This window comes from Bubalus bubalis, chromosome 4 (assembly GCF_019923935.1).
Source record: "Bubalus bubalis isolate 160015118507 breed Murrah chromosome 4, NDDB_SH_1, whole genome shotgun sequence".
Classification (NCBI taxonomy): Eukaryota; Metazoa; Chordata; class Mammalia; order Artiodactyla; family Bovidae; genus Bubalus; species Bubalus bubalis.
This window is the reverse complement of record NC_059160.1, coordinates 76173564-76199647: the sequence shown is the minus strand read 5'-3', so window position 1 is coordinate 76199647 and position 26084 is coordinate 76173564. Positions and strand designations below refer to the sequence as shown.

The 26084-nt window shown below is 38.6% G+C and overlaps 1 protein-coding gene across 1 annotated transcript; it reads right to left on the bottom strand.

Annotated features, from left to right (window-relative positions):
* Window positions 1-1235: 1235 nt before the first annotated feature.
* Window positions 1236-25423, bottom strand: YEATS4 (YEATS domain containing 4). The gene is made up of 7 exons (XM_006058378.4): window positions 25165-25423; window positions 21614-21733; window positions 19204-19270; window positions 19007-19101; window positions 14545-14637; window positions 14369-14456; window positions 1236-1888 (listed from the first exon to the last, which is right to left on the bottom strand). The coding sequence occupies exons 1-7, from the start codon at window positions 25213-25215 to the stop codon at window positions 1719-1721; spliced, it is 684 nt and encodes a 227-aa protein (XP_006058440.1). The 5' UTR covers window positions 25216-25423; the 3' UTR covers window positions 1236-1718.
* Window positions 25424-26084: the final 661 nt, after the last annotated feature.

The window sequence follows — 26084 nt, the reverse complement described above, 5'->3', positions numbered from 1 at the left end:
TCAATTTAATCCTTTGTTCCTTCAAAAACTGGGTTGTTCTTATTATTTTGATTATAAGGATTCTTTGCATACTTATGGAAGATCTTACTTTAAGCCAAAACAGAAATAAGACCTGACAAAGGGCTAGATCGACTCATGATTATGTATTTTAAACTCTTGTATTCATCTATGCATAAAGTCAGAATTACCTCTATGACCTTTAGCTTTATGAATACATTCTTAGGGGCTAATCTAATGGAATAATGGAGGGATGATCTCCCATGTCAGGGTTCAAGTAGAATGGGACTTTCCCCTTCTTTTTTCTGATCTATCCCCAAGCCTACGCCACACTGTGGGCATTGGGCTAGAGGTAGGGTAAAGTTGAATGATGCCTGGCATAACTAGAAGTGCCATCTCCAACACCCCCAACCAGATCCCCTGGCAGAAATTTCAGACCACAGAGAGTTTTGCATACCTCCATAATGTTTATAAATGTCACAACCTAAAAAAATAAAGCAATAAGGTAAAAAAGTAACCAGTCCACCAAGGCAGATAGATTAAAAGTATCTTAAAGTACTAGTGCCTAGTTATCCCTCTCTAGAAGCTAAAGAATCTGCATTAGGCACAGGCATAGCTTCCATTTTTAGGAACTTGTAACATATTAGTATTACATTTTCCAAATACTTTCCTACTTACTGTTGTTCCTAGATTGCCAAGATGGGTTAGCCAAAAAGGCCTTAAAAATTAAGTACCACTAGTGTTCAAATTAGATGACTCAGAAGTACAGGGCTGGGATGTCCCTGGTGGTCCAGCGGCTAAGACTCTGTGCTTCCAGTGTAGGGGCCTTGGGTTTGATCCGCGGTCAGGAAACTAGATCCCTTATGCTAAAACTAAGACCCAGCATAGTCAGGGGAAAAAAGAAAAAAAAGTAGAGGACTCACCATGTGGATTTGAACAAGACAGTCTGAGGGAGAAGGTAGAGAAATCAGGGGTAGTGTACAAAATTGTTGCATAGATGCATCCTGTGTGTCTTTGGAACATGCACAAGGGATTGAATATTGTTCTATGTGAAAACTAATGACACTGCGGTAGTTAGGCCGAACAATACTTCAGATATGATCTTGGCCATCTGAGAGCTTTGGTATGTTACAATGACTGCAAATCAGAGATACATGGTCACAACACTATGGAGATACATTAATCGTAATGAGAGTTCCACGGGATTCAAGACAAAGAAACCCATCAAGAGGCGGAAATAGCATACGCAGACTACATTTATTCAGTGCTTACTGGACACCGGGCACATCAGATACAAAAGAGCTCGGATGGGGGAGGTAAAAATTTAATATACACATTAATTTTATGACTAATTCTAACTACTAGGGGAAGTACAAAATTTGTATAAGTTATACTTTATAATGAAATTTCAATGCCTGTCAAAAGGATAAGCTATACATACAATGCAATAAAAATGTTTTAAAATTGTGCTTAACATCGCAGAACTACTCCAAAGTGGGTTGGTAAAATACCTATACACCATTCATTCTTATTACACATATATTTCACATTAAAGATTGCTGGTAAATTACAAATACTTTGACCCCATTGCTGAAAAATCTATGGTCGACAACTAGATACAAACTTCCTCTTAGAAACACTGTAGCATCTGTAGTAGATCTCTCCTTTAAAGCCCACCTTATTTTCCGCTTAGCTTACTATCAAGTTGTCTTCAGAACTGTTTATATTTCTTTTGTCTGATCATCTTCTTCCAGTTTCCTGATTTCATTTTTTAAACAATTTATGGTTTCACGACTTGCTTTTAATCTCTCTTTAAGCTCTGCAATTTCAAAGCTTGTTTTTTTTTTTGCAGCTTCTAATTTTTCTCTGGTTTTCACTTCAAGTTCTGCAACTAAAGAAAACAGACTGTTACTAATTTATTGCATTTTTCTCATATGTCTGAGATATGTCACAGAGTAATAAACGTGACATTCCGTTAGGTCAGTGTTTCCATGATGAAATGCAAACAACTTAAGATATGTAACTTTAAACACAGGAAGGTGGGTGAGAAAGTCTGAACTCTCAAGAGAGGATCTAAGATGTTTTCTATCACAAAGAATAAAATTCGGGCCACTAGTATTTTAATTCACACTTAAGATTTTAAGACATAATGTCCTTGTTTTTCTCTATTTACATATTAATCTGGAAATTAGGGAGTATATAGTCCAACAGACTTCCAACTAATAAAACTTCACTAAAAAGAGGATTCTTAAATTTATGTGTAGGTAAAAGTTACATAAACAAAATCACACTGGTAAACCTGTATCTTTTTTCAAAACAGAGTAGAAACTATCTAGGCTTGAATTCTAGCTCTACTAGTTGTGCCACTCTGAATAAGCTATTGTTTTAATCTCCATGCTCATTTCCTCATTTCTAAAATACAGATTATAATTGCAAACACCTGTGATATTTGCTTAAAAGATTTAAAATGAATATCATTTGGCACATAAAAAAACATATTAAGTACTATTATGACAGAGGAACATTAAATATTTAAAACATTCTAGCTGGCTATGTAACAAATAACTAAAGAAAAATATCATTACTGCAAAATAGACTATATTTATTTAAATATTCCACTTGGATAGTGTAGTACCATGTTTTATAGAGAAAAAAATGTCTACTATTACCCAACATTTCCACCTTGTAGACATTTCAGGTAATTGCTGCTGATGACTGTTAAGGCACAGTTGTACTTTTGTTAATGTAAAATGATCACTAGTTGGAAGCAGCATGGATTGAAGGAAAAAAAACTAAAACCCTTTAAAATCAGAAAGACTTGAGTTCAAATACACCTTTGGTCCCTTACTAGCTGAATGTTGATATCTCTCTCACTTAATTTCTTCTTTCTATATAATATAGTTAAAACTTTGTATTTCACAGAGGATTTAGGATTAAGTAATACATGTAAAAAGCATCCAGCATGTTAAAACACATAATGTGTTCTTATTTTGCCCACTGCTGGTGACTTTCTTTTTGTGATACATTTTGTAACAGAGCTAAACTTTAACATTCCCAAAACAATCCACATTTTTCTTTGTAATTTTCCATTGCTTTTATTTTTAAAATTATTTTTGAAAACAGGTAGTACATACATCCGATACAAAATTAAAAGGCGGAAAATCAGGTGATAAATTCCTGTAAATAGTAATTGGTAGGTTGAAGAATAACTGTGCTTGTAGTTTTGGAAGAATGCCAAGTGACTCTTAGAGGTTCTATTATTAATTTATAATCTCATTAGCATAGTATGTCTGTTCCCCTACTGCATCAACTTTTTGGTCTTAAATAATCTGGAAGGTTAAAAATTGTATTTCAAAATAGTTTTAATTTGCACTTCTATTACTTCTGAGATTGATAATCTTTTAATATGGTTAGGGGATATTTCTCCCTTTCTTTCTATGAATTGCCTATTTATCGTTTCCCTTGACTGGCCCCTGCCTTTTAAAAAACTGAGGTATAATTGACATACAACATATGAGTTTCAGGTGTACAACATATGAGTCAATATTTGTATATATTGCATAATGATTATCACAGTAAGTCTGAAGTTAACATCTGTTACCATATATACAAAAAAAATCTTGACGACCCAGATAATCATGATGGTGACTCACCTAGAACCAGACATCCTGGAATGTGAAGTCAAGTGGGCCTTAGAAAGCATGAACAAAGCTAGTGGAGATGATGGAATTCCAGTGGAACTATTTCAAATCCTGAAAGATGATGCTGTGAAAGTGCTGCACTCAATATGCCAGCAAATTTGGAAAACTCAGCAGTGGCCACAGGACTGGTAAAGGTCAGCTTTCATTCCAATCCCAAAGAAAGGCAATGCCAAAGAATGCTCATTGCACTCATCTCACACACTAGTAAAGTAATGCTCAAAATTCTCCAAGCCAGGCTTCAGCAATACATGAACCGTAAACTTCCAGATGTTCAAGCTGGTTTTAGAAAAGGCAAAGGTACCAGAGATCAAACTGCCAACATCTGCTGGATCATCGAAAAAGCAAGAGTTCCAGTTTTAAAAACATCTATTCTGCTTTTTTCTCCTTTGACCTTGTGGATCACAATAAACTGTGGAAAATTCTGAAAGAGATGGGAATACCAGACCACCTGACCTGCAGCTTGAGAAACCTATACGCAGGTCAGGAAGCAACAGTTAGAACTGGACATGGAACAACAGACTGGTTCCAAACAGAAAAAGGAGTACGTCAAGGCTGTATACTGTCACCCTGCTTATTTAACTTCTAATGCAGAGTACATCATGAGAAATGCTGGGCTGGAAGAAGCACAAGCTGGAATCAAGACTGTTGGGAGAATTATCGATAACCTCAGATATGCAGATGACATCACCCTTATGGCAGAAAGTGAAGATGAACTAAAGAGCCTCTTGATGAAAGTGAAAGAGGAGAGTGAAAAAGTTGGCTTAAAGCTCAACATTCAGAAAACTAAGATCATGGCATCTGGTCTATCACTTCATGGCAAATAGATGGGGAAACAGTGGAAACAGTGGCTGACTTTATTTTTTTGGGCTCCAAAATCACTGCAGATAGTGGTTGCAGCCATGAAATTAAAAGACGCTTACTCCTTGGAAGAAAAGCTATGATCAACCTAGACAGCATATTGAAAAGCAGAGACATTACTTTGTCAACAAAGGTCCGTCTAGTCAAGGCTATGGTTTTTCCAGTGGTCATGTTTGGATGTGAGAGTTGGACTATAAAGATAGCTGAGCACAGAAGAATTGATGCTTTTGAACTGTTGGTGTTGGAGAAGACTCTTGAGAGTCCCTTGGACTGCAAGGAGATCCAACCAGTCCATTCTAAAGGAGATCAGTCCTGGGTGTTCATTGGAAGGACTGATGCTAAAGCTGAAACTCCAATATTTTGGCCACCTGATGCACAGAAATGACTCATTTGAAAAGACCCTGATGCTGGGAAAGATTGAGGGCAGAAGGAGAAGGGGAAGACAGAGGAACAGATGGCTGGATGGCATCACCGACTCAGTTGACATGGGTTTGGGTGGACTCTGGGAGTTGATGATGGACAGGGAGGCCTGGCGTGCTGCAGTTCATGGGGTCTCAGGGAGTCAGACACGACTGAGCGACTGAACTGAACTGAACCATATATAGTTATGAATTTTTTTCTTGTAAGGAGAAATTTTAAAATCTACTCTCAGCAACTCTCAAACATGCAATATAATATTATTAACTATAGTCACTATCCTGTAAATCATATCACCTCTTATTTATAACTAGAAGTTTGCACCTTTTTGGCCACGCCCCCCACAACCCCAATCTCTGGCAACCACTAATCTGTTCTCTGTTATTTTTGAGCTTTTGTTTTTAAGAGTCTACATATAAATAAAATTACACTGTATTTGTTTTTCTCTGATTCATTTCACTAAGCATAATGCCCTTGAGGTCATCCATGTTGATGCAAATGGAAAGATTTCTTCTTTTTAATGGCTGAATATTATTCCATTATGTTTGTGTGTACATGTGTATATATGTATGTATGTATGTATGTGTGTGTGTATAAAAAACACTTCTTTATCCAGTCGTCTATTGATGGACACTTACGTTGTTTTCATCTTGGTTATTGTAAATAATGCTGTAATGAACCGGAGAAGGCAATGTCAACCCACTCCAGTACTCTTGCCTGGAGAATCCCACGGACCTAGAAGCCTGGTGGGCTGCAGTCCATGGGGTCGCTAGGAGTCAGACATGACTGAGCGACTTCACTTTCACTTTTCACTTTCATGCATTGGAGAAGGAAATGGCAACCCACTCCAGTATTCTTGCCTGGAGAATCCCAAGGACAGGGGAGCATGGTGGGGTGCTATCTCTGGGGTCACACAGAGTCAGACACAACTGCAGTGACTTAGCAGCAGCAGCAGCTGTAACAAAAATGGGGTGTATATATCTTTGCAAGTTAGTGTTTTTGTTTTCCTTCAGAGCCATATCCAGGAGTGGAATTGATGGATCATATGGTAGTTCTACTTTTATTGTTTTGAGGACCCTCCACACTGTTTTCCATAGTGGCTACACCAGTCAACATTGAGTAAGGGTTTTCTTTTCTTCACATCCTTGCCAACACTTGTTATTTCTAGTCTTCTTGATATCAGCCATTCTGCTGCTGCTGCTACGTCGTTTTAGTCATGTTCAACTCTGTGCAACCCCATAGACGGCAGCCCACCAGGCTCCCCCGTCCCTGGGATTCTCCAGGCAAGAACACTGGAATGGGTTGCCATTTCCTTCTCCAATGCATGAAAGTGAAAAGTGAAAGTGAAGTCGCTCAGTCATGTCTGACTCTTCATGACCCCATGGACTGCAACCTACCAGGCTCCTCCATCCATGGATTTTCCAGGCAAGAGTACTGGAGTGGGGTGCCAGTGCCTTCTCCGATCAGCCATTCTAACAGACATCAAATAATACTTTGTGGTTTTGATTTGCATTTCCCGGATGATAAGTGATATTGAACGTATTTTTGATATCTGTTGGCCATCTGCATGTCTTCTTTGAAAAAATATCTATTTAGCTCTTCTGTCCAGTTTTAATTGAATTGTATGCTTTGTTTGGCCATTGAGCTGTATGAGTTCTGTATATATTTTGGAAATTAACTCTTTATCAGATACACGATTTGCAAATATTTTCTCCCATTCAGTAGGTTTCCTTTTAATTTTGTTGATGGTTTCTTTTGCTCTGAAGCTTTTTAATTACTGGTTATTGGCCTTTTAAAATGATATGCAGGAGCTCTTTATATACAAAAGAAACAAGTCATCTATGATAGAAGTACCATATTTCTTTTCATGGTTTGTCTTTAGACTTGGTTGACAATGCAGAGATTTTTACCCCCTTGCTCCCCTACTCTATTCATATCAATTAAAAGACATACACAGAGTGAAAGCAAGCTTCCCTGGTGGCTCAATGGGTAAAGGCTCTGTCTGCAATGCAGCAGATGCAAGACAGGTAGGTTCAATCCCTGGACTGGGAAGATCCCTTCGAGAAGGAAATGGCAATCCACTCCAATATTCTTGCCTGTGAAATCCCATGGACTTCTGATCTTCCCTGGTGGCTCAGACGGCAAAGAATCTGCCTGCAATGAGGGAGACCTGGGTTCTATCCCTGTGTTGGGAAGATCCTCTGGAGGAGGGCATGGCAACTCACTCCAGTATTCCTGTCCAGAGAACCTGTGTGGACAGAAAAACCTGGTGGGCTAGTCCATGGGGTTGCAAAGAATCAGACACAACTGAAGTGACTGAGCACATACATGGATTTCCAGAGAAGCCTGGCGGGCCACAGTCCACGGAGCCACGAAGAGTTGGACACGACCAAGTGACTAAACAACAGCAGAGTGAAAGGCACATTGACAGAGGCTGGGACACAGACATAGGAAATAGACAAGAAAGAAAAATGCATTACAGTGTCATGAGGTAGTTAGGGAGCTATAAAGCAGACAGGATTCATAACAAGGGGAAAGAGTACGTGTGTGTGTGTGTGTGTGTGTGTGTGTGTATATATATCAAGGAATGTTTATTGGCAGAAGTAAAATCTGAACTGAGTTTTAAAGAATAAGATAGGAATTAGATGAAGTGGGACACAGCAGGCTTTGGAGACAGTACAGAAAGATTTGGGAAACAACAAGGACTTTATGACTGTAACAGGTAGTTTTAAATCTAGTCAGGAAGACTTAATTTAACTCATCTGTTAGAGGACAGCATTCATTGTAGATATAGATCTTTGTTCTTTGATTTAGTCACCATACTGTATTTCTGACAAATCATAAAACTGCCAAGGGTACCATATATTGGAGAAATGGGTTAATTAATGAGGAGATCCTAGAAGAAAACATTTAAAAACTTGTTTTAGCCTGTTCTAGTTTTCTGCTTCCTATATATTAAATGTTAACACATACATTTAAGATATATATATGCATATGCATGTCCGTGTGTGTATGTATGTATGTACACATGTGTATGTATGTATGTACGTGTGTGTGTGTTCAGTCGTGTCTGACTCTTTGAAATTCCATGGGCTATAGCATATATAAATATATATAAAATTTCTATTTTAAATGATGCCTCAATTTACAGTAAACTAATCCAAAGAAGAATTATTAGTTTTGCAAAGCAAATATAACGCACTGGTTAGAAGCACAGGCTTTTTACAAAGAGAAACAACTTATTGGTTAAGAGCACAGACTCTGTGTGGGTTTAAATCCTGGCTCTGCTGAGTGATTTGGGGCAAGATCAAAACTCTCTACGCAAAATGCGGTTAACAGTAGTACCTCCCTCTGATGGCTATCAAGGGAATTCCTAAGGTCTTCCCTTGTGGCTCAGCTGGTAAAGAATCTACCTGCAATGCAGGAGACCTGGGTTCAATCCCTTGGTTGGGAAGATCCCCTGGAGAAGGGAAAGGCTACCCACTCCATTATTCTGGCCTGGAGAATTGCATGGACTGTATAGTCCATGAGGTTGCAAAGAGTCAGACATGACTGAGCAACTTTCACTTCACTTTAGAAATGTAAAGCACTTATCTAGTACATGTAAGCTCTATTAAGTATACAATATCAGTTTAGTTATTCCTTGTAGAAGCAACTTCTATTAAAAGCTAGACCATTAGTGCTTAAGTCAATTTCTGCATGTTTACCAGTATAAATATCTTTATAAACTTTTAATGTGCTTTATAATGAGCAACCTCTATCCTATTACTCTTATCTACAATATTACAATGCTTTTAGACCCTAAGTTCTGAGGACTGCCTAGGAGACTGGGCTGTACCACTAACTCATATTAATTGGGCAAGTTTCTTACCAATGTGTGCCTCAGTTTCCTTTTCTAAATGGATTACCTAAAAAAGTTATTATAGATATAAATGAGCTTGTACATGTACAGATTAGAAAAGTACAAACGGTAAGTACTCAACAAATCTAATATTATTACCAAATATTGAGTATAATGTTCTCAAACTGGTAGAAGTGCATCTATCTTTTTTTACACCTTTGATTAATATTCCCAAATTGCTTTCCTAAAAGGCCTATTCACATAAACAATTCATGAGAACACAGTGTTCACCACATCCTTACTAGGTACAACTATGAAAGATTTCTTTTGCATATTTGATACAAATATAGCCATCCATTATTACTGGTTTGCATTTTAAAAATTACTAGCAGGGTCAAATCTTTTACTTTTTTTTACTAACCATCTTTCTTCTGTCTGTCCACTCCAGGGTCCATTTATCAACTGAAGTTTAAAACTATATTCTATTTTTTTTATTTTAGAGTGTTACAGCTTTTAATCCTTTGTCATATTTCCCAAAAATCTATTTTTTGTTCTTTTGCCCTTTTGAAATGCATAAGTTACATATCTTTTGCAAAAAAATCTTTTTGTCTTTCAATGTAATTTCTTCTAACACTTCAAATTTACAAAGTCTTCCCTAGCCAGGATAGACAGTCATTTCTCTAATTTTTTAAACAGGTTAACTGATATAAAAAAAATTTAGGGACTTCCTTGGTTGTCCAATTGTTAAGACTCTGCACTTCCAATACAAGGGGCACGGGTGTGATCCTTGCTTGGCCATATGCATATGGTATGGCAAAAAAACTCAAAAAACAATTAACTACCATTAATTAAAATGGAACTGATTAAGTGCCATGAAGCAATGATCTAAATTAAGTTTTCTTCTCAAAAGTTATCAACTGTGCCAATACCATTTACAGAATTATGTTTTTATTCCTTATAGATTTGATGCTATTAAGAAAATAACCTCAAGATAGGTGAAAAGACAGCCTTCAGAATGGGAGAAAATAATAGCAAATGAAGCAACTGACAAACAACTAATCTCAAAAATATACAAGCAACTCCTACAGCTCAACTCCAGAAAAATAAATGACCCAATCAAAAAATGGGCCAAAGAACTAAATAGACATTTCTCCAAAGAAGACATACAGATGGCTAACAAACACATGAAAAGATGCTCAACATCACTCACTATCAGAGAAATGCAAATCAAAACCACAATGAGGTACTATTTCACGCATCAGAATGGCTGCGATCCAAAAGTCTACAAGTAATAAATGCTGGAGAGGGTGTGGAGAAAAGGGAACCCTCCTACACTGTTGATGGGAATGCAAACTAGTACAGCCACTATGGAGAACAGTGTGGAGATTCCTTAAAAAACTGGAAATAGAACTGCCTTATGATCCAGCAATTCCACTGCTGGGCATACACACTGAGGAAACCAGAAGGGAAAGAGACACACGTACCCCAATGTTCATCGCAGCACTGTTTATAATAGCCAGGGCATGGAAGCAACCTAGATGTCCATCAGCAGATGAATGGGTAAGAAAGCTGTGGTACATATACATAATGGAGTATTATTCAGCCATTAAAAAGAATTCATTTGAATCAGTTCTAATGAGGTGGATGAAACTGGAGCCTATAATACAGAGTGAAGCCAGAAAGAAAAACACCAATACACTATACTAACACATATATATGGAATTTAGAAAGATGGTAACGATAACCCTGTATGCAAGACAGCAAAAGAGACACAGATGTATAGAATAGTCTTTTGGACTCTGTGGAGGAGGGCGAGGGTGGGATGATTTGGGAGAATGGCATTGAAATATGTATAATATCATATATGAAACGAATCGCCAGTCCAGGTTCGATGCAGGATACAGGATGCTTGGGGCTGGTGCACTGGGATGACCCAGAGGGATGGTACGGGGAGGGAGGTGGGAGGGGGTTTCAGGATGGGGAACACATGTACACCTGTGGCAGATTCATGTTGATGTATGGCAAAACCAATACAATATTGTAATTAGCCTCCAATTAAAATAAATAAATTTATATTTAAAAAAAAAGAAAATAACCTCAAGATAATACAAAAAATGCAGTTTACTAATAAAAACTTCCCAAGGTTGGGGCTTCCCTGGTGGCCCAGTGGTTAATTCAGCTGCCGATGCAGGGGACACATGTAGACCCCTAGTATGGGAAGAGTCCACATGCAGTGGGGCAACTAAGCACATGCTCCACAACTACTGAGGCTGTGCTCTAGAGCCTCTGCTCCCCAACAAGAGAAGCCACTGCAGTGAGAAGTCCACGCACTGCAATGAAAAGTAACCTCCACTTGCTGGAATTAGAGAAGGACTTCCTGCAGCAAAAGACCCAGTGCAGCCAAAAATAAATTTGAAACATGGACCAAGGAGTCTAACATGTGCGCGAGTCAGGGGCTCTGCACAAAAGCCAGGCGTGCAGGGAGGTGGGGGTTGGAGCGGATCGTGCCTGGGGGGTTTCAGGGCACGCCAGTTGGCGAAGCAAGCGCACAGGGTGAGCGGTGATAATGTTGGCCACCCACCCGCCTTAAAAAAATAAACTAAATAAATTAAAAAAAGAAACTTGCCAAGGTTATAAAGCTCCACATATAAGCTTTAATATAGCAAAAGTAGTTTGTGGAAAAGTCTTTTTATAAAACACATTTGTTTTTACCGTTACACACATATGAATTAACGATATTAGTCTTGTTGAAAACACAGAAATGCAGGCACTTGAATTTTAAAAGAGAATTTTCCTCTGTGAATATGAAATGGGAGAAAGATTTATAATGAAGAGAAAATGACCATTAACAAATTAAAACAGCATATTACTGTGCTTTTTACCTTTTCAAAGTGATCATATACATTTCTGTTTTATGTTCACAACAAAGTAGGCCATATTTTCAGATGCAGAAAATGAAGCATGAATCCTTTTAATGAGTGTGATTTGAAATTTTAAACGACTACCAAGTGGCAATTTTAATTAGTATTCAGATCACTTAACTCCCAGTCATGGGTTTCATGAAAACACAAACAAAACACTACTATAATCATTAATGGTTAAACAGCAATCTCTTTCTCCAGCAGGGTATTTTCATCCCCTCACTCTTTTCTTTTACTGGATCACTTCTTTCAGCCTACACTTACTGGTCTACTTACTGGTCTACTTTCCCCGGAAAACACTGGCCTCTGGACCCCAAATCCTGCTTTTCCTACTGCTTCAAGAGCTACTTTCCCTTTACAGGTCAAACTCCAAGACAGGCTTATCCATAGCACCTGTCTCCAGTGTCTCATCTCATTCTCTCTGGATCCACTTCAACTGATGTTCTGTCCTTACCATTCTCCTTCAACTGCCCCACTGAGGTCACCAAGGAATTTCACGTTACTATCACCTATTTCTTGGCTCTTATCTTACTTGCTCTATAAGAGGTACACAGCTAACAACTATTTCCTGATGAACCTTCTTCACTTGGCTCTAGGGTACTATGTGCACCTAGCTTTACTCCCTCCACACCCATGTTTATCTTTTTTTTTTTTTTTAAACTAATTTCCTTAGCCGGTCATCTCCTTAATCTCTAAATTTTGGGAAAGCCTAGGGCTCAGTCCTTGAACCTCTGTTTATCTTCACTTACTCTACTGATGATACCATATGGCCTCACAATTTATAAATCCATCTATATGCCCAGACCCTTCCTTGAATACCAGACTTTGAGTACAATTCCCTTCTCAACATCTCCACTTACATGTCTTACAGGCATTTCACACCCATCATGTCCAAACTTTACTCCTAATTTTTCCCCTCAAAGCTGCCCCTCCCAGACTTCCTATCTCTATGAAAAGCGACAATAATTGTTTGTTTGTTTCCTTGTTCGGGCTCCAAACCTTAAGAGTCATGCTTTGTATTAACACACCTCCTACTCTCACATCTTACTAAACCATCAGCAATCCTATTGTACCTATCTTTAAAACAGAACCTCCATTGCTGTCCCATTGGTACTACTCACAACTCTATCACATCTGGACAACTGCAACAACCTCCTAACTACTCTGCTTCTACACTTTCTGGTTTATAGTCTGCTCTCAATATAGCAACCAGGGCGATTGATCTTTTGAAAATGTTACTCTTGTAAGTCACTCTGCTGCTCAAAACCCACAAAAAAACTTCACATCTCCTTCAGTTTAAAAATCTAAAGTCCTTATAGTTACCCGTAAGACCCTGTTTGACCTGGTCCTCTATTAACTTCTTACTTGTTTGGCCTTGTCTCCCATTCCGTGTTCCCTCTACTTCAGTCACACTGGCCTTTCTGTTGTTCCTCGGATACATCAAGCTTGTTCTTACCGCAGGGCTCCTGCCCTTGCTGCCCCTCTACACATAACGTTCCTCCCTCATGCAGCTGCATGGCTCATTTCCCCACTCCTTTTGGTATCTGCTTGAACGCCACAATTTCAGGAAGCATTCTCTGACCTGATATTTAAAAGTCTAACAATCTCCTTGCACCAGAAGCACTCCCTCACCTGCTCTAGGTTTCTCCATGCCATCCAATCACTACCTAACATTTTATTGTTCTATTTATTGGATATTTCTCTTCCTTCCACTAGAATGTAAGCTCCATGAGGACAGGGCTTTTGTCTGCTTTAGACACTGCTTTATCTTCTGAACCTAGAACAATGCTTGGCATGGTACAGATGTTCAATATATATTGTAAGCAAATAAATGAAAGATCAAAGGAACAACTGAATAAATGGTGACATAAATGTCAACATGGGGTTGGTAAATAGGTTTCATCTTGAATGACAAATGCAAATGATTGATACAGCTGCATGAAATGTTGTGTAGAGAGACAGAGATGCTAACCACAGTACACTAAAGTATAATGTCCTGCAAGGTTCTTCACACCAATCGTTAGCAAAGACTAGTACACACAGAAAATGATTGAGTGATAGGTTAAGCGAGATTAATGACAAGCTACACTTAAATGGAATTAGTGAATAAAAGACAAACAGTATTTCAGAGTGTGTGAGCAGCTGTCTTTTACCTTTTGGAAAGTTGGCCTATTCTGAAAACTATTTAAAAGCATCCTTCTTATTTGTTCTTTAGTAATACATATTTTGTTTCCTAACTCCTAAAAATTTTACCTATACATAATAAAAAATTTAATAGTCACTTATCATACAATCCTTTCACCATCACTGAATACATTATTCAGTTCAGTTCAGTCGCTCAGTCGTGTCCGACTCTTTGCGACCCCATGAACTGCAGCACGCCAGGCCTCCCTGTCCATCACCAACTCCCGGAGTTCACTCAAACTCATGTCCATCGAATCGGTGATGCCATCCAGCCATCTCATCCTCTGTCATCCCCTTCTCCTCCTGCCCCTGATCCCTCCCAGAATCAGAGTCTTTTCTAATGAGTCAACTCTTCATGTGAGGTGGCCAAAGTACTGGAGTTTCAGCTTTAGCATCATTCCTTCCAAAGTATTATTACTCAGGATTATTTATAAACTCATGGCACTTACATTCTGTTTCATGCTTATAGGCTCCTAAGGTAAGCTGACGAGATGTTGTCAATAATTGTTGCATCATTGCTGTTGGGTCTTGAAATATCTAATGGGATAGAATGGAGAAAAAAGCCCTGTAACTTCAAAATCTACAAACTGAAAATGCTTTAAAAACTCTCATTATAAAATCTTACCATTTCATCATAAAACTCTGAAACCACTGTTTTTTTCCCCAGCATTGCATTGGTGTCTGACTGAAACAGCTTTAATAAATGATACAGTGTTACCTGTGAAATAAAAACAGATACAACATCCGTGGATGGTTTTTATCATCATGTGAGATTATCATTTCTCTAACTGATTTACAGTTACAGAAATAACTACTAAAGTAAAGCAGTAAACTTATCAAATTCAGGATCTTGTCAGAACTACAACTTACAATGGCAGATCATCCGAACTCTGACTGTACTTTTATTTTCCTATTAGGTATTAACATCTATCCACATCTATTCAATATGTATGCTACAAAGAGGATAAGTAAAGACTGGCTACAAACCATTCCAGAGAGTGACTATATATAAAAACAATACAAGATACGGCTATGCAAATTAAACTGGGAAATCACTAAGACAAAAAGTCTTTTACTTACACAAATGAAATTTGCTTAACTGTGACAGATAAAGTTTACAAATTCACTGTGAGGCAAAAAGATTTGATTTCAAAAGGAATGATCAATACTAAAATACTCAAGTTTTAGAGGACAAGTTAATTTCTCTGGTAGAATATTAATAATAAGATTATAACATAAGTAGCATAATAAACGAAAAGTTAGCCACTGATAATTCACTTCGGCAAGAGCAACCTCTCTTCAAAATACTTGGAAACATATAAGACATCAATGGAAAAGCTCTGTAGCACAATGTATGATTATTTGAACAAAACAGATTCTAGCAGGTAAAACATCAAGGGTTCATGTTGAAGTTGGAGAAGTAACTGAGAGGACTTGAAGAATTTTCCAAAAAAGTCACCTAAAATCATCATAAAAAGCAGGCATCATATTTAAAGCAGATAACTTGACAAATTTCTAGGATGACAGAAAGCAGATGAGACTACACCAATAGATAAACCATAATGGGGAAATCATAACCTAAAAACTTAGGAAAGAAAACTACATCAGAGATGAGAGACAGTGGCCCCAGTGGAGCCCAAAAGAGACTGGAAGCTCAAAGACGGCAGGTGTAGAAATCAAGAATGCTTTGGCTGGCTGGGTTGGTTAATCTTCCTTCTTCTCCTTTTACTCACAGACAAGAGAGCATATCCTCCTGTTGATCCTAGAATTCTTCACCCAATCAATCGAGTATGAAGTAAAAATAAAGATATTTTTAGAGAGCATTTACTCTGAAAATTTATTTCTTAGGTATCCTTTCTGAAGAAATTCCTCCAGCAAAATGAAAAAAGAAAGAAATATGAAGATAAAGGATCATGTGTCATCCTCAGGAGTTGAGAGGCTCTATCTAAAATGGAAAAATCCAAATTTAGGGATTTAAATACATTAGATACATGGGAGTTAATTCCTAGAGGAACTGAAAACAGTAGCTGTCGTTTTCCTGAAGAAGGCGTCAGAAATGGTGTAACTTCTATGTTATGGGGTTAAATTATATCCCCTCAAAGATAGTGAAGAATCTATACTTATCCTCAGTACCTGTGAATGTGACCATATTTGCAAACAGAATCTTTGGAGATGTAATCAAGTTAAGATGAAGTCATGGGGGGCCCTAGCCCAATATGACTGATATCCTCATAAAAAGGGAAGAGATGCAGAGATGGGGAGGGAGAGATGGCCATGTGACAGTGGAGGCAGAGACTGGAGTTATGCTGCCACAGCCAAGGAACGCCTGGGGCTACCACAAACTACAGGAGGCAAGAAAAGATCCTCCCCTAGAGGCTTTGGAGAGAGCATGGCCAACACTTTGAAACTGGACTTCTAGTCTCCAGAACCAAGAGAATAAACTGTTGTTTTCACCCATTCAGTTTGTGATACTGTTATGGCAGCCATAGGAACCTAATACAGGAAGCTTGCACATTTTATTTTTTAATCTTTTTATAAAACTATATATTATGTGTTTTATAATTTGAGCAGTATTGAAAACTACATCATAAAACTGTCCTTTCCCAGACTTTTTCAGATTTTGCGAGGCATTCATGCAGATACCACGGAGAAGGCGATGGCACCCCACTCCAGTACTCTTGCCTAGAAACTCCCATGGATGGAGGAGCCTGGTAGGCTGTAGTCCATGGGGTCGCGAAGAGTCGGATATGACTGAGTGACTTCACTTTCACTTTTCACTTTCATGCATTGGAGAAGGAAATGGCAACCCACTCCGGTGTTCTTGCCTGGAGAATCCCAGGGACGGGGGAGACTGGTGGGCTGCGTCTATGGGGTCACACAGAGTCGGACACGACTGAAGCAACTTAGCAGTATGCAGATACAGACAATGAAAAATTTCAAGACATATGTCTCTAATTTACACTGATGCTTGAAGATTCTTAGAGCAATGAAAATGCCTATACCTGCTGGCAATATTTCTAGGAATAAAACTCTTAATATTAGTATTTTGCTTTTACAAACAACCATTCCTTTTACATAGTGGCTTGACCTGTAATAGCTTACCAGATAATGGAAGCAAATCACAAGTTACCCATGTCTTTCTTTTATAATTTAAATAAATCTTCATATGACTTATTTTCTATAAGGGTCAACTGAAAAACTATAATAGTTTCATAACACTGAAAGAACACGAGAACAATTTGGAGTGGATAAAATTCAGGTTCATGTAGATCTACATGAAAACCTATTAATAAATTAATCACTGCAGAAGTGCAAAAGAATGTATTACCTTCCTTTCAAGTGTAGACTTTGAGAACTGTCTCATAATGAAGTTACATGATATAATGATTTCTTTCAGAGATGTATTTTCCAAGGAGGGGCAGGGAGGTGAGATGGGGGAGACAGAGGAGGCAGCAGACAGGTAAAGCAGCACATTCTCAAAATAAAATGAATTCAAAGCAACCTTACAAAATTAACAAGAACCTCAGCTCTAATAACATTAATAATTTCTCCCTCTCCCCTCTCTCAGTATCTGCCATATTCTGTGCTCTATATTCCCAAATAGACTATTTTGATCAAGGATAGGTGTAGTGTCTGATCTTTGTATCCTGCCCTCTGAGAAGTATCTTGCAAATATATTTAATAATTTTTTGCCAAACAGAATATCTGTGAAAGTATCTCAGAAAGACAAGAATGGTAGGAGATACCAAAACATTACCACATGGAAGATATTTAAATAACCATTTAGATGGCTCTTCAGGAGGAAAATAAAAACAAACTAATCTATGAATAATTATCAGGAAAAAGTTCAAGGAAGCTTAATATAAAGCAGAACTTTCTGAAAACTAGAACTTCTCCAAATCTGAACAGGATGTTTCACTTCATGATGGAAGCTGGTCTTCTTTTCTTACTATACTGGAGGGGCTGAAGGAAACTTCTATGTAGTGGTCTATGTCAACCGGTCCTAAATCTTACTGTGCATCAAAATTACCTGGGGGTGCTGGCCCCTCTCCAAACCTATGGATCACCATCCAGAGAATGGGGACTAGGTGTCTGAACTTCTAAAAAATACCTCAGGCATTTCTGGTGTAGTTAGTTAGGAACTAATTCTCTGAATCACTGGCCCAGGTACTATTCAACTCCTTTAAAAGCACACTATTTTACAAATGTAATCAGATAATTAAACTGTAAATGTTTGGTGCTGAAGGAATGAACTCAATCTATCAAGATGAAAACTGATGACGATGAATGTTAAAAGCCTGAAAGTGGAGTTAAACACTGGCCATGCAAATGTGCAATGAAATAGCCTGAGTTGTAACTCTTTGTGTTTAACAATAAAACAGGCTTAGTGGTTTTAGTCAAAAGAGTAAAGGAAAGAGTATGACATCTGAATGCAAATATACAGGTTCAAAAACTAGCTCTACCACAATTAACTGTATTTTTGAATACAACTTTATCTCTGAGCCTTAGTATTCTCATGTCTAAAAATGAGGGCTCACCAAGTTGCTGAGGGTTCAAAGTGAAAACTTTTGGGACTTTTTACATTAGCCAGCAACAATCTGAAGAGAGCAAATGATGAAAAAGTCAGTAGTTATAATAAGGAATCATGAATAAGATAAAGCTGCTAGTATTGATGACAGTATGAAAAAGTAAAAAGGCATTCTAGGGTTTTTAAAAAAACTGGACACTCCCATTTCAGAGAGTGTATGGACTCAACTTGTTTATTATTAATAACCAAAAAATACTAATGAATTTTAGACCTTTTTTTGCTGTAGTAATCATATAATTTCCATGATTTATTTCAAATAACTGTTTGTATTGTATTCCTTCTTTTTATACTTGGAAAATAAAAGATTTTTGAAAGGCACTTCATTTAAAAAAGAAAAACATTAATGCATGGCAAGATATAGCAAGACATAAACTTATATAAACTATACCTGAATAAAAAAATGTCAACATACAGCTTGTATATGTTGTCTAATGTACTATTACATTTTCACAATTACTAAAAAATCCATTTTATATCTACAAAGAGTAACATTACTCACAGGTCTTTCATTAGGATCAATGAAAAATATTTTGATGATTATTTCGAATTCACCCCATCCTGTTTCAGTAATCTCATATGGAGGCTTAGTAACAACTAAAAGAAAGAAAAAAGAAAACAATTAGGAATTTTAAATTGCTGATACAGTTTCCTAGTTCTTTTATATTTTGTATGTTATGAATCACAGAACTACTGTACCTCTTAAAGGATTGCCATAGCTTTCATGTAATTTAAATTGGATTTTCTTCACATATGCTGACATATCCTAAAATACAGAGGAATTAATTAGTTCTGCCATCTACATATAAAAATTAGGAGGGAAATACATTTGGACATATGTACTAATTTTATAGATAAGAAATGCCTAAGAAATATGAATTACAACCTGGAGGTTTTTTATTTTAAACAAAGAAAGTTTGTGCCAGATTCTTTCATAATTCATCATATATAAAAATATACATGTCTCTATTCACTTGTGTTGCAATTCTTATGTTATGTACCTTTGAGTATTGTTTGATATATCTCTGTTAACAATATTCAAAATCAATTCTGATTTTTCCATAAAAACAAATACATTTCTTCCATGTGGTAGTAGAATGCATCATTACTTCATTGTATTGCTTAATAATATTTCACTGTATGAATATATCATATTTATCCACTTATCAGTTTGGAGACATTTGGGCAATTATGAGTAATGCCACTGAATATTTACATACAAGTTTTTGTGTGGACTTTGAAAGTTTTGTCTTTTAATTTTAATACAGGATAGTATAAATGCTGAAGAAGAAACATTATCAAGCTTAGTTGGTTTCACTATTTTAATTCAGTCTTTTGGTGAAATATACCAAGAAAAGATAAACAGAAATCAAAGGTCAACTAGAATCTTCTTTGCCCTTGAAATTAAGATAACTTTGGGTGGCATCACTACTTGCTGTGCTGTATTTTGCTCAATTTCTGCTCCAGCGGCCTACATTCAACTAGTCACCTTTAAATTGTGGCTGCACTGAGTTTCTATGTGGGCGTCCCTGGTGGTGCTAGTGGTAAAGAACCTGCCTGCCAGTGCAGGAGATAAGAGATGTGGGTTCGATCCTTGTGTGGAAGATCCCCTGGAGAAGGACATGGCAACCCACTCTGGTATTCTTGCCTGAAGAATCCCACAGACAGAGGAGTCTGGACGGCTACAGTCCATAGGGCTGCAAAGAGTCGGACACGACAGAAGCAAGTCAGCATGCACGCACTGAGCTGAGTCACTATAAACTGTCCTACATGGCAGTTTAATGTGTGGCATATTTTGTTTTATTTACCTCTAAATTATTTATTACCTCTAAATTGATCATCTCTTAATTTATTAAACATGACTGAACACAGTGTGGGGTTACATGGGAAGACGACCCTTAAAACTGACACTATAAAGTTATTTTGAACAGTTACTAGCTTCCGTCACAAAATGTGCCCCTTACATGTGGTAAAAGTATTTGAAGCAGGATATCTTTATCATTATCAAGCTATGAATCTATTCTGTGGTATTTGGCACCATTTTCAACTTTTCAGAAGTTAACATCTCTTCATGACGCCTCTAAATGCTTTCTCAGATGTTTCCAGACGGTGACAAATGATTACAATGATAACATAAATTCTCACTTGCCTTATTGCTTCCACTATATTGGACCAGAAACAGCTGACATACAGAAGGGTTTTAAACAGAGGAATATTTATTCATTCAGTACCTACTGAATACCTACTATGTAGTGACTACATTCCAGGCATTAGAGATTCAGCCACAAAACCAAACTACCAGCAGCCAGATTATGTAGCAGTTTTGTCTTTCATCTTCTCTGATTATCAAATTATAACGTAAATTTGTCATTCCTGAAACATGTGATTATACACTAGGCTACCTTAAGAGGTGGTGATTAGAAGACATACTATGTATACTATGTATACAGGACAGTTCTTGTTGCCATTGTTGTTTAGTCACTAAGTTGTGTCCAGCTCTTTTGTGACCCCACAGACCATAGCCTGCCAGGTTCCTCTGTCCATGGGCTTTCCTAGGCAAGAATACTGGAGTGGGTTGCCAATTCTTTCCCAGGGAATCTTCCCGGCCCAGGGACCGAACCCACCTCCTCTGCATTAGCAGGTGAATTCTTAACCACTGAGCCAGCAGGGAAGCTCATAACTTAATTATAATCAGAAAACAGTTTTGGAAAATTGAATTCTACTAACAAGTATACAAAGATGACAGCTCTTACTTTATTCTTTCAACTTTTGGGGTAACATTTCTACAATGGGCAATTTTTTTTTACCTTTTTTTAAAAAAAAACAACAAAAAACGTTTTATTCTGTACTGCAGTAAAGCTGATTAGCAATGCTATGACAGTTTCAGGTGAACAGTGAAAGGACTCAGCCATACATATACATGTACCCATTCTCTCTCAAACTCCCCTCCCAATAACATTCAGCAGAGTTCCATGCACTACACAGTAGGACCCTGGTTATCCTACAATGGGACAGTTTTATTATCAGTTACTATAAAATGATATTACAATTTATCTTCAAGCAAAACAAACCATAGCTTCAAAAGGTTTTAGGAAAAAGAAATATTTACCTCATTTCTATATGGTTTTACATATACTGTCCACTGATGGGTGTGCCCATCTTCTTCTCTTTTCTTTCCAAAATATCGAGCAACATTACCATAAACTATTGGTTTAACGATAGTAACACCCTAAAAGAAAAACAATTTCAACATAAATTAACATTGTATCATTATCCAAATAAACAGAAGGAAAGCTTTGAAAGCCTGATTAAAGAAATGGCAGGTAGCCTAACAACCTAGGTTTGCATATACCATGGATTTCCCTTAAAAATTAATTCCAGACAATTAGCCTCATCTGGTCCCATCACTTCATGGGAAATAGATGGGGAAATAGTGGAAACAGTGTCAGAATTTATTTTTTTGGGCTCCAAAACCACTGCAGATGGTGACTGCAGCCATGAAATTAAAAGACGCTTACTCCTTGGAAGGAAAGTTATGACCAACCTAGATAGCATGTCTAGTCAAGGCTATGGTTTTTCCTGTGGTCATGTATGGATGTGAGAGTTGGACTGTGAAGAAGGCTGAGCGCCGAAGAATTGATGCTTTTGAACTCTGGTGTTGGAGAAGACTCTTGAGAGTCCCCTGGACTGCAAGGAGATCCAACCAGTCCATTCTGAAGGAGATCAGTCCTGGAATTTCTTTGGAAGGAATGATGCTAAAGCTGAAACTCCAGTACTTTGGCCACCTCGTGCGAAGAGTTGACTCATTGGAAAAGACTCTGATGCTGGGAGGGATTGGGGCAGGAGGAGAAGGGGACGACAGAGGATGAGATGGCTGGATGGCATCACTGACTCGATGGATGTGAGTCTGAGTGAACTCCGGGAGTTGGTGATGGACAGGGAGGCCTGGTGTGCTGCAATTCATGGGGACGCAAAGAGTTGGACATGACTGAGCGACTGAACTGAACTGAACTAAACATCATAGTAATTACAATGTTCCCACTTTGAAAACATCTATTTAATTCATATAAAGTACTTTGAGAGTTTCTATTTTTGCCTTTTTTTTTTTAATAAAGAAACAGAAAAGGTTCTTTATTTACAAACTTTAAAGAACAACCAGGAATTAATAGTCACTAACTTTAACTGTCATCACCTGATGGTAATGTCCTTATTAATCAGCTTACAGCAGGGTTTTCCAAAGCACAGTACAAAAATTAAAGGCAGTTTGGAAGAGAATTTTTTGGTAGAATACGGGAAGCATTTTCTTTTTATTAATTGTGCTTACTTTAATCTATATTAGAAAAACCACAACTACAACTAGCAATTCAAATCACAATTTCATGAACAGTAATGCTTAGGAAGGGACTTTAAACATTAGATTTAACAAACAAATATTACATTTGAATTCAGATAATGGCAGAGGCACTTGGAGGACTCAAGCTTGATAAACACTTGACTGATGGCAAGTCTGCTACATTTGTGCTCAGTTCTGTGATGCATGTACATGTTTCTGCGCACATCTCAGAACTGCAAAGGCAGATTCTGATGAAAAGGAGAGAGAAAAAAATTTCAGGAGAAAATGCTGAATGTTGCACATGAATTTGAGACTAACTGTTGAATAGTAGGAATGTACCTGAAGGTCAAGACCAAGATGTATCATATGTAAAAAGTGTTGGGCCAATGTAATCAACAAGTAATAAGAAGAGGAAAAGCGGTGAACAAATAGAAAAACTTTTTCGTTTTTTTTTCAAACTTGTTATTCTGTATTGTATAGCCGATTAACAATGTTGTGATAGTTTCAGGTGAATAGCAAAGGGACTCAGCCATACATACACATGTATCCATTCTCCCCCAAACTCCCCTCCCATCCAGGCTGTGAGAGTTGCACCTGCTATACAGTAGGTTGGTCATAAAGAGAAAAACTTCATTGTGACTAGGTAATCCTCAAACAAATTCAATACCTATTAGCCTAAAGTTAATTCAGAAGAAGGCAAGCAGTTTGTATGGGAATTAAAAAAAAATCACAGCAAGTGCACTTTTGCGGCACACAAAGATAGGGCCTCACGTTTAAGGACTGAATAAATAACAAAGAGCACTGACAAGGTGACTAGGTAACAGATTCCACAGCACCAGTGTTGACAGGAACTTGTTGAGTTCTTCAAATATTTAAAGGGCTTTCATTTGCCAGTGGACTTTCTACTAGGATGAAATTTATCTAAATTGGAAAAAGATGCTTACAAGATCAGGTAACAATCAGCAAGGAGAAGACACAGGTCCCTAATTTTAAGTTTTAAATGACTAACTCACATCCATTTTTGGTGGAAAAGCATTTGAGGTTTACAAGCCTAATCTCCTCACTTCATTTTGGACTTAAAAGACTTTTAGAACCTAACATGATTACAAATTGAGAAAGCTCTGTAAGTTCTTCTCTGAAAGCCAATCTTATAATCCTCTTTTCTGTTTTCTTTTTTCCCTTATTTTTTATTATTATTTTTAAATCTTTTTATAATCCTCTTTTCTGTAGTACTTTATCATTCCAAAATCTCTGGCCCCAAAGCAGAGAAAATATGTTTATGAAACTCCTGCTACTATAAATTTTACCTGGCCATCTCTTTCCCCTTCCATTTAATTTCAGTAGCTTTTGAAACTTTCAAAGAGCTCTCACGTTATAAGAAACATTAAAGCACTGTGTATGACAATTCATATATAGCATAAATTTATGTGAACAATATGATATGGAGAAGGATTCTTAAAACCTAGAGCAACTAGATTGGTGCAAAAATTGGGTGGTTTCTTTTTGAAAAAATTTTTCTTTCTGTGGTAAATAAAAATCTGAAGGGGGTAAATACCAATGTTATATCAGGAATCAGCCGGTCGTGACATAAAAAATTAATGTTCCAGGTAACGTATTAAAGTGGGAGGGAAATCTGTCACGGTGTCAAACATCACGTCAAGCTCGATTATAACTTTAATTACAAACTAAGAAACTAACGTACTGAATGTTGCCTGTGTGCCAGGCATCTTCTTTGCTTGATTAATTAGTATCCTGGCAGTAGCCTTGAGGCTTTATGAACACTACTAACTTGGGGAAGTCTTCGGGAACTTTTCTATCCGCCAGCTCTATCGTTATCACACTTGTAAATACTGGGAGTAACACTGCCTTTTTAAGGCTGCAATAGGGGCGAGAGAATCCGGTAAAGCATTCACCCACGTGCTTCTTTAGCACGGAATCGGCTGTTGTTATCCCACAATAGGTGGGTGCCCCCCGACCCCGATCTACAGGTGACCTGGGTTGGCAGCGGATGAACACCAAGCCAGGATATGCCAGCCCTCCAAGTGGCTTCGTCCTTGGCGACGACGTCCATCTCTCCCCCAGGCACCAAGGATTATGTCAATTTATTTTGGCTGGGATGGAAGGGAGGGGGTTACACCTGAAGTTGGGGCCCAATGAAACCACGATTTTCCCTTTGGGGCTCTGAGTCGCCGTCCTCCTAGAAACCCCGGTTTCAGCCTGAGGCAAGAAGGAGCGAGCGGGAACAAGCTGACCCTCCCCAGGCCGCGCTAGAAAGAGCCGGGACGAGAAAGATACTCCGTGAGGGGAGGCACCGGCCGCGCACTGACCTTCACTCTCCCGCCGGAGTCAGGCCCAAATTCGGCCATTCTCTTGAACATATTGTCTTACAGTAGAAGCCGCCGCCGCCAGGAAAAGAGACCGGGGCCGGCGGGCTCGCCGCTCCCTCAGAGACCCCACTCCTCCCGCGCGGGCCCAGGAGGAGGGTTTCTAGTCGAAGGAGGACGAGTCAGCGGGACTCCGGTCGCCTAGGAAGCGCCAACTCCTCGCCGCTGTCGGCGTCCCGGAAGCCCATTCAGCTCCGCTTTCGGTGAGGTAGGATCTGGAGTGGGCGGCAGCGGCGACGTTTGTGCGCAGGCGCGACGAGCTCTCTTACACTGCGCACGCGCAGGGCCGTTGCGGTGGGGTGTTGCTGGACCAATCTCGGTTGCCAGGGTCGGAGGAAGCCGGGAATTTCCAGTCAGCACGTCGCAGGCCCAGACCACTTGGCTTCGCAATGACAGAGAAACTGGCTGTTGGAGGTGATACATTGCCATCGCCAAAGCGTTACAGTTCTGAAATTATGCTCATGAAATTTCGTCTACTCACCACTTTTCTTTGCGTTCAACTAGCCGTCTCAGAGGAGAAGGCAATGGCACCCCACTCCAATGGTACCCCACTCCAATGGTACTCTTACTTGGAAAATCCCATGGACGGAGGAGCCTGGTGGGCTGCAGTCCATGGGGTCGCTAAGAGTTGGACACGACTGAGAGACTTCACTTTCATTTTTAACTTTTATGCATTGGAGAAGGAAATGGCAACCCACTCCAGTGTTCTTGCCTGGAGAATCCCAGGGACGGGGGAGCCTGGTGGGCTGCCGTCTCTGGGGTCGCACAGAGTCGGACACGACTAAAACGACTTAGCAGCAGCAGCAGCCATCTCAGGGGACGAGAGAGGATGAGATGGTTGGATGGCATCACCGACTCAATGG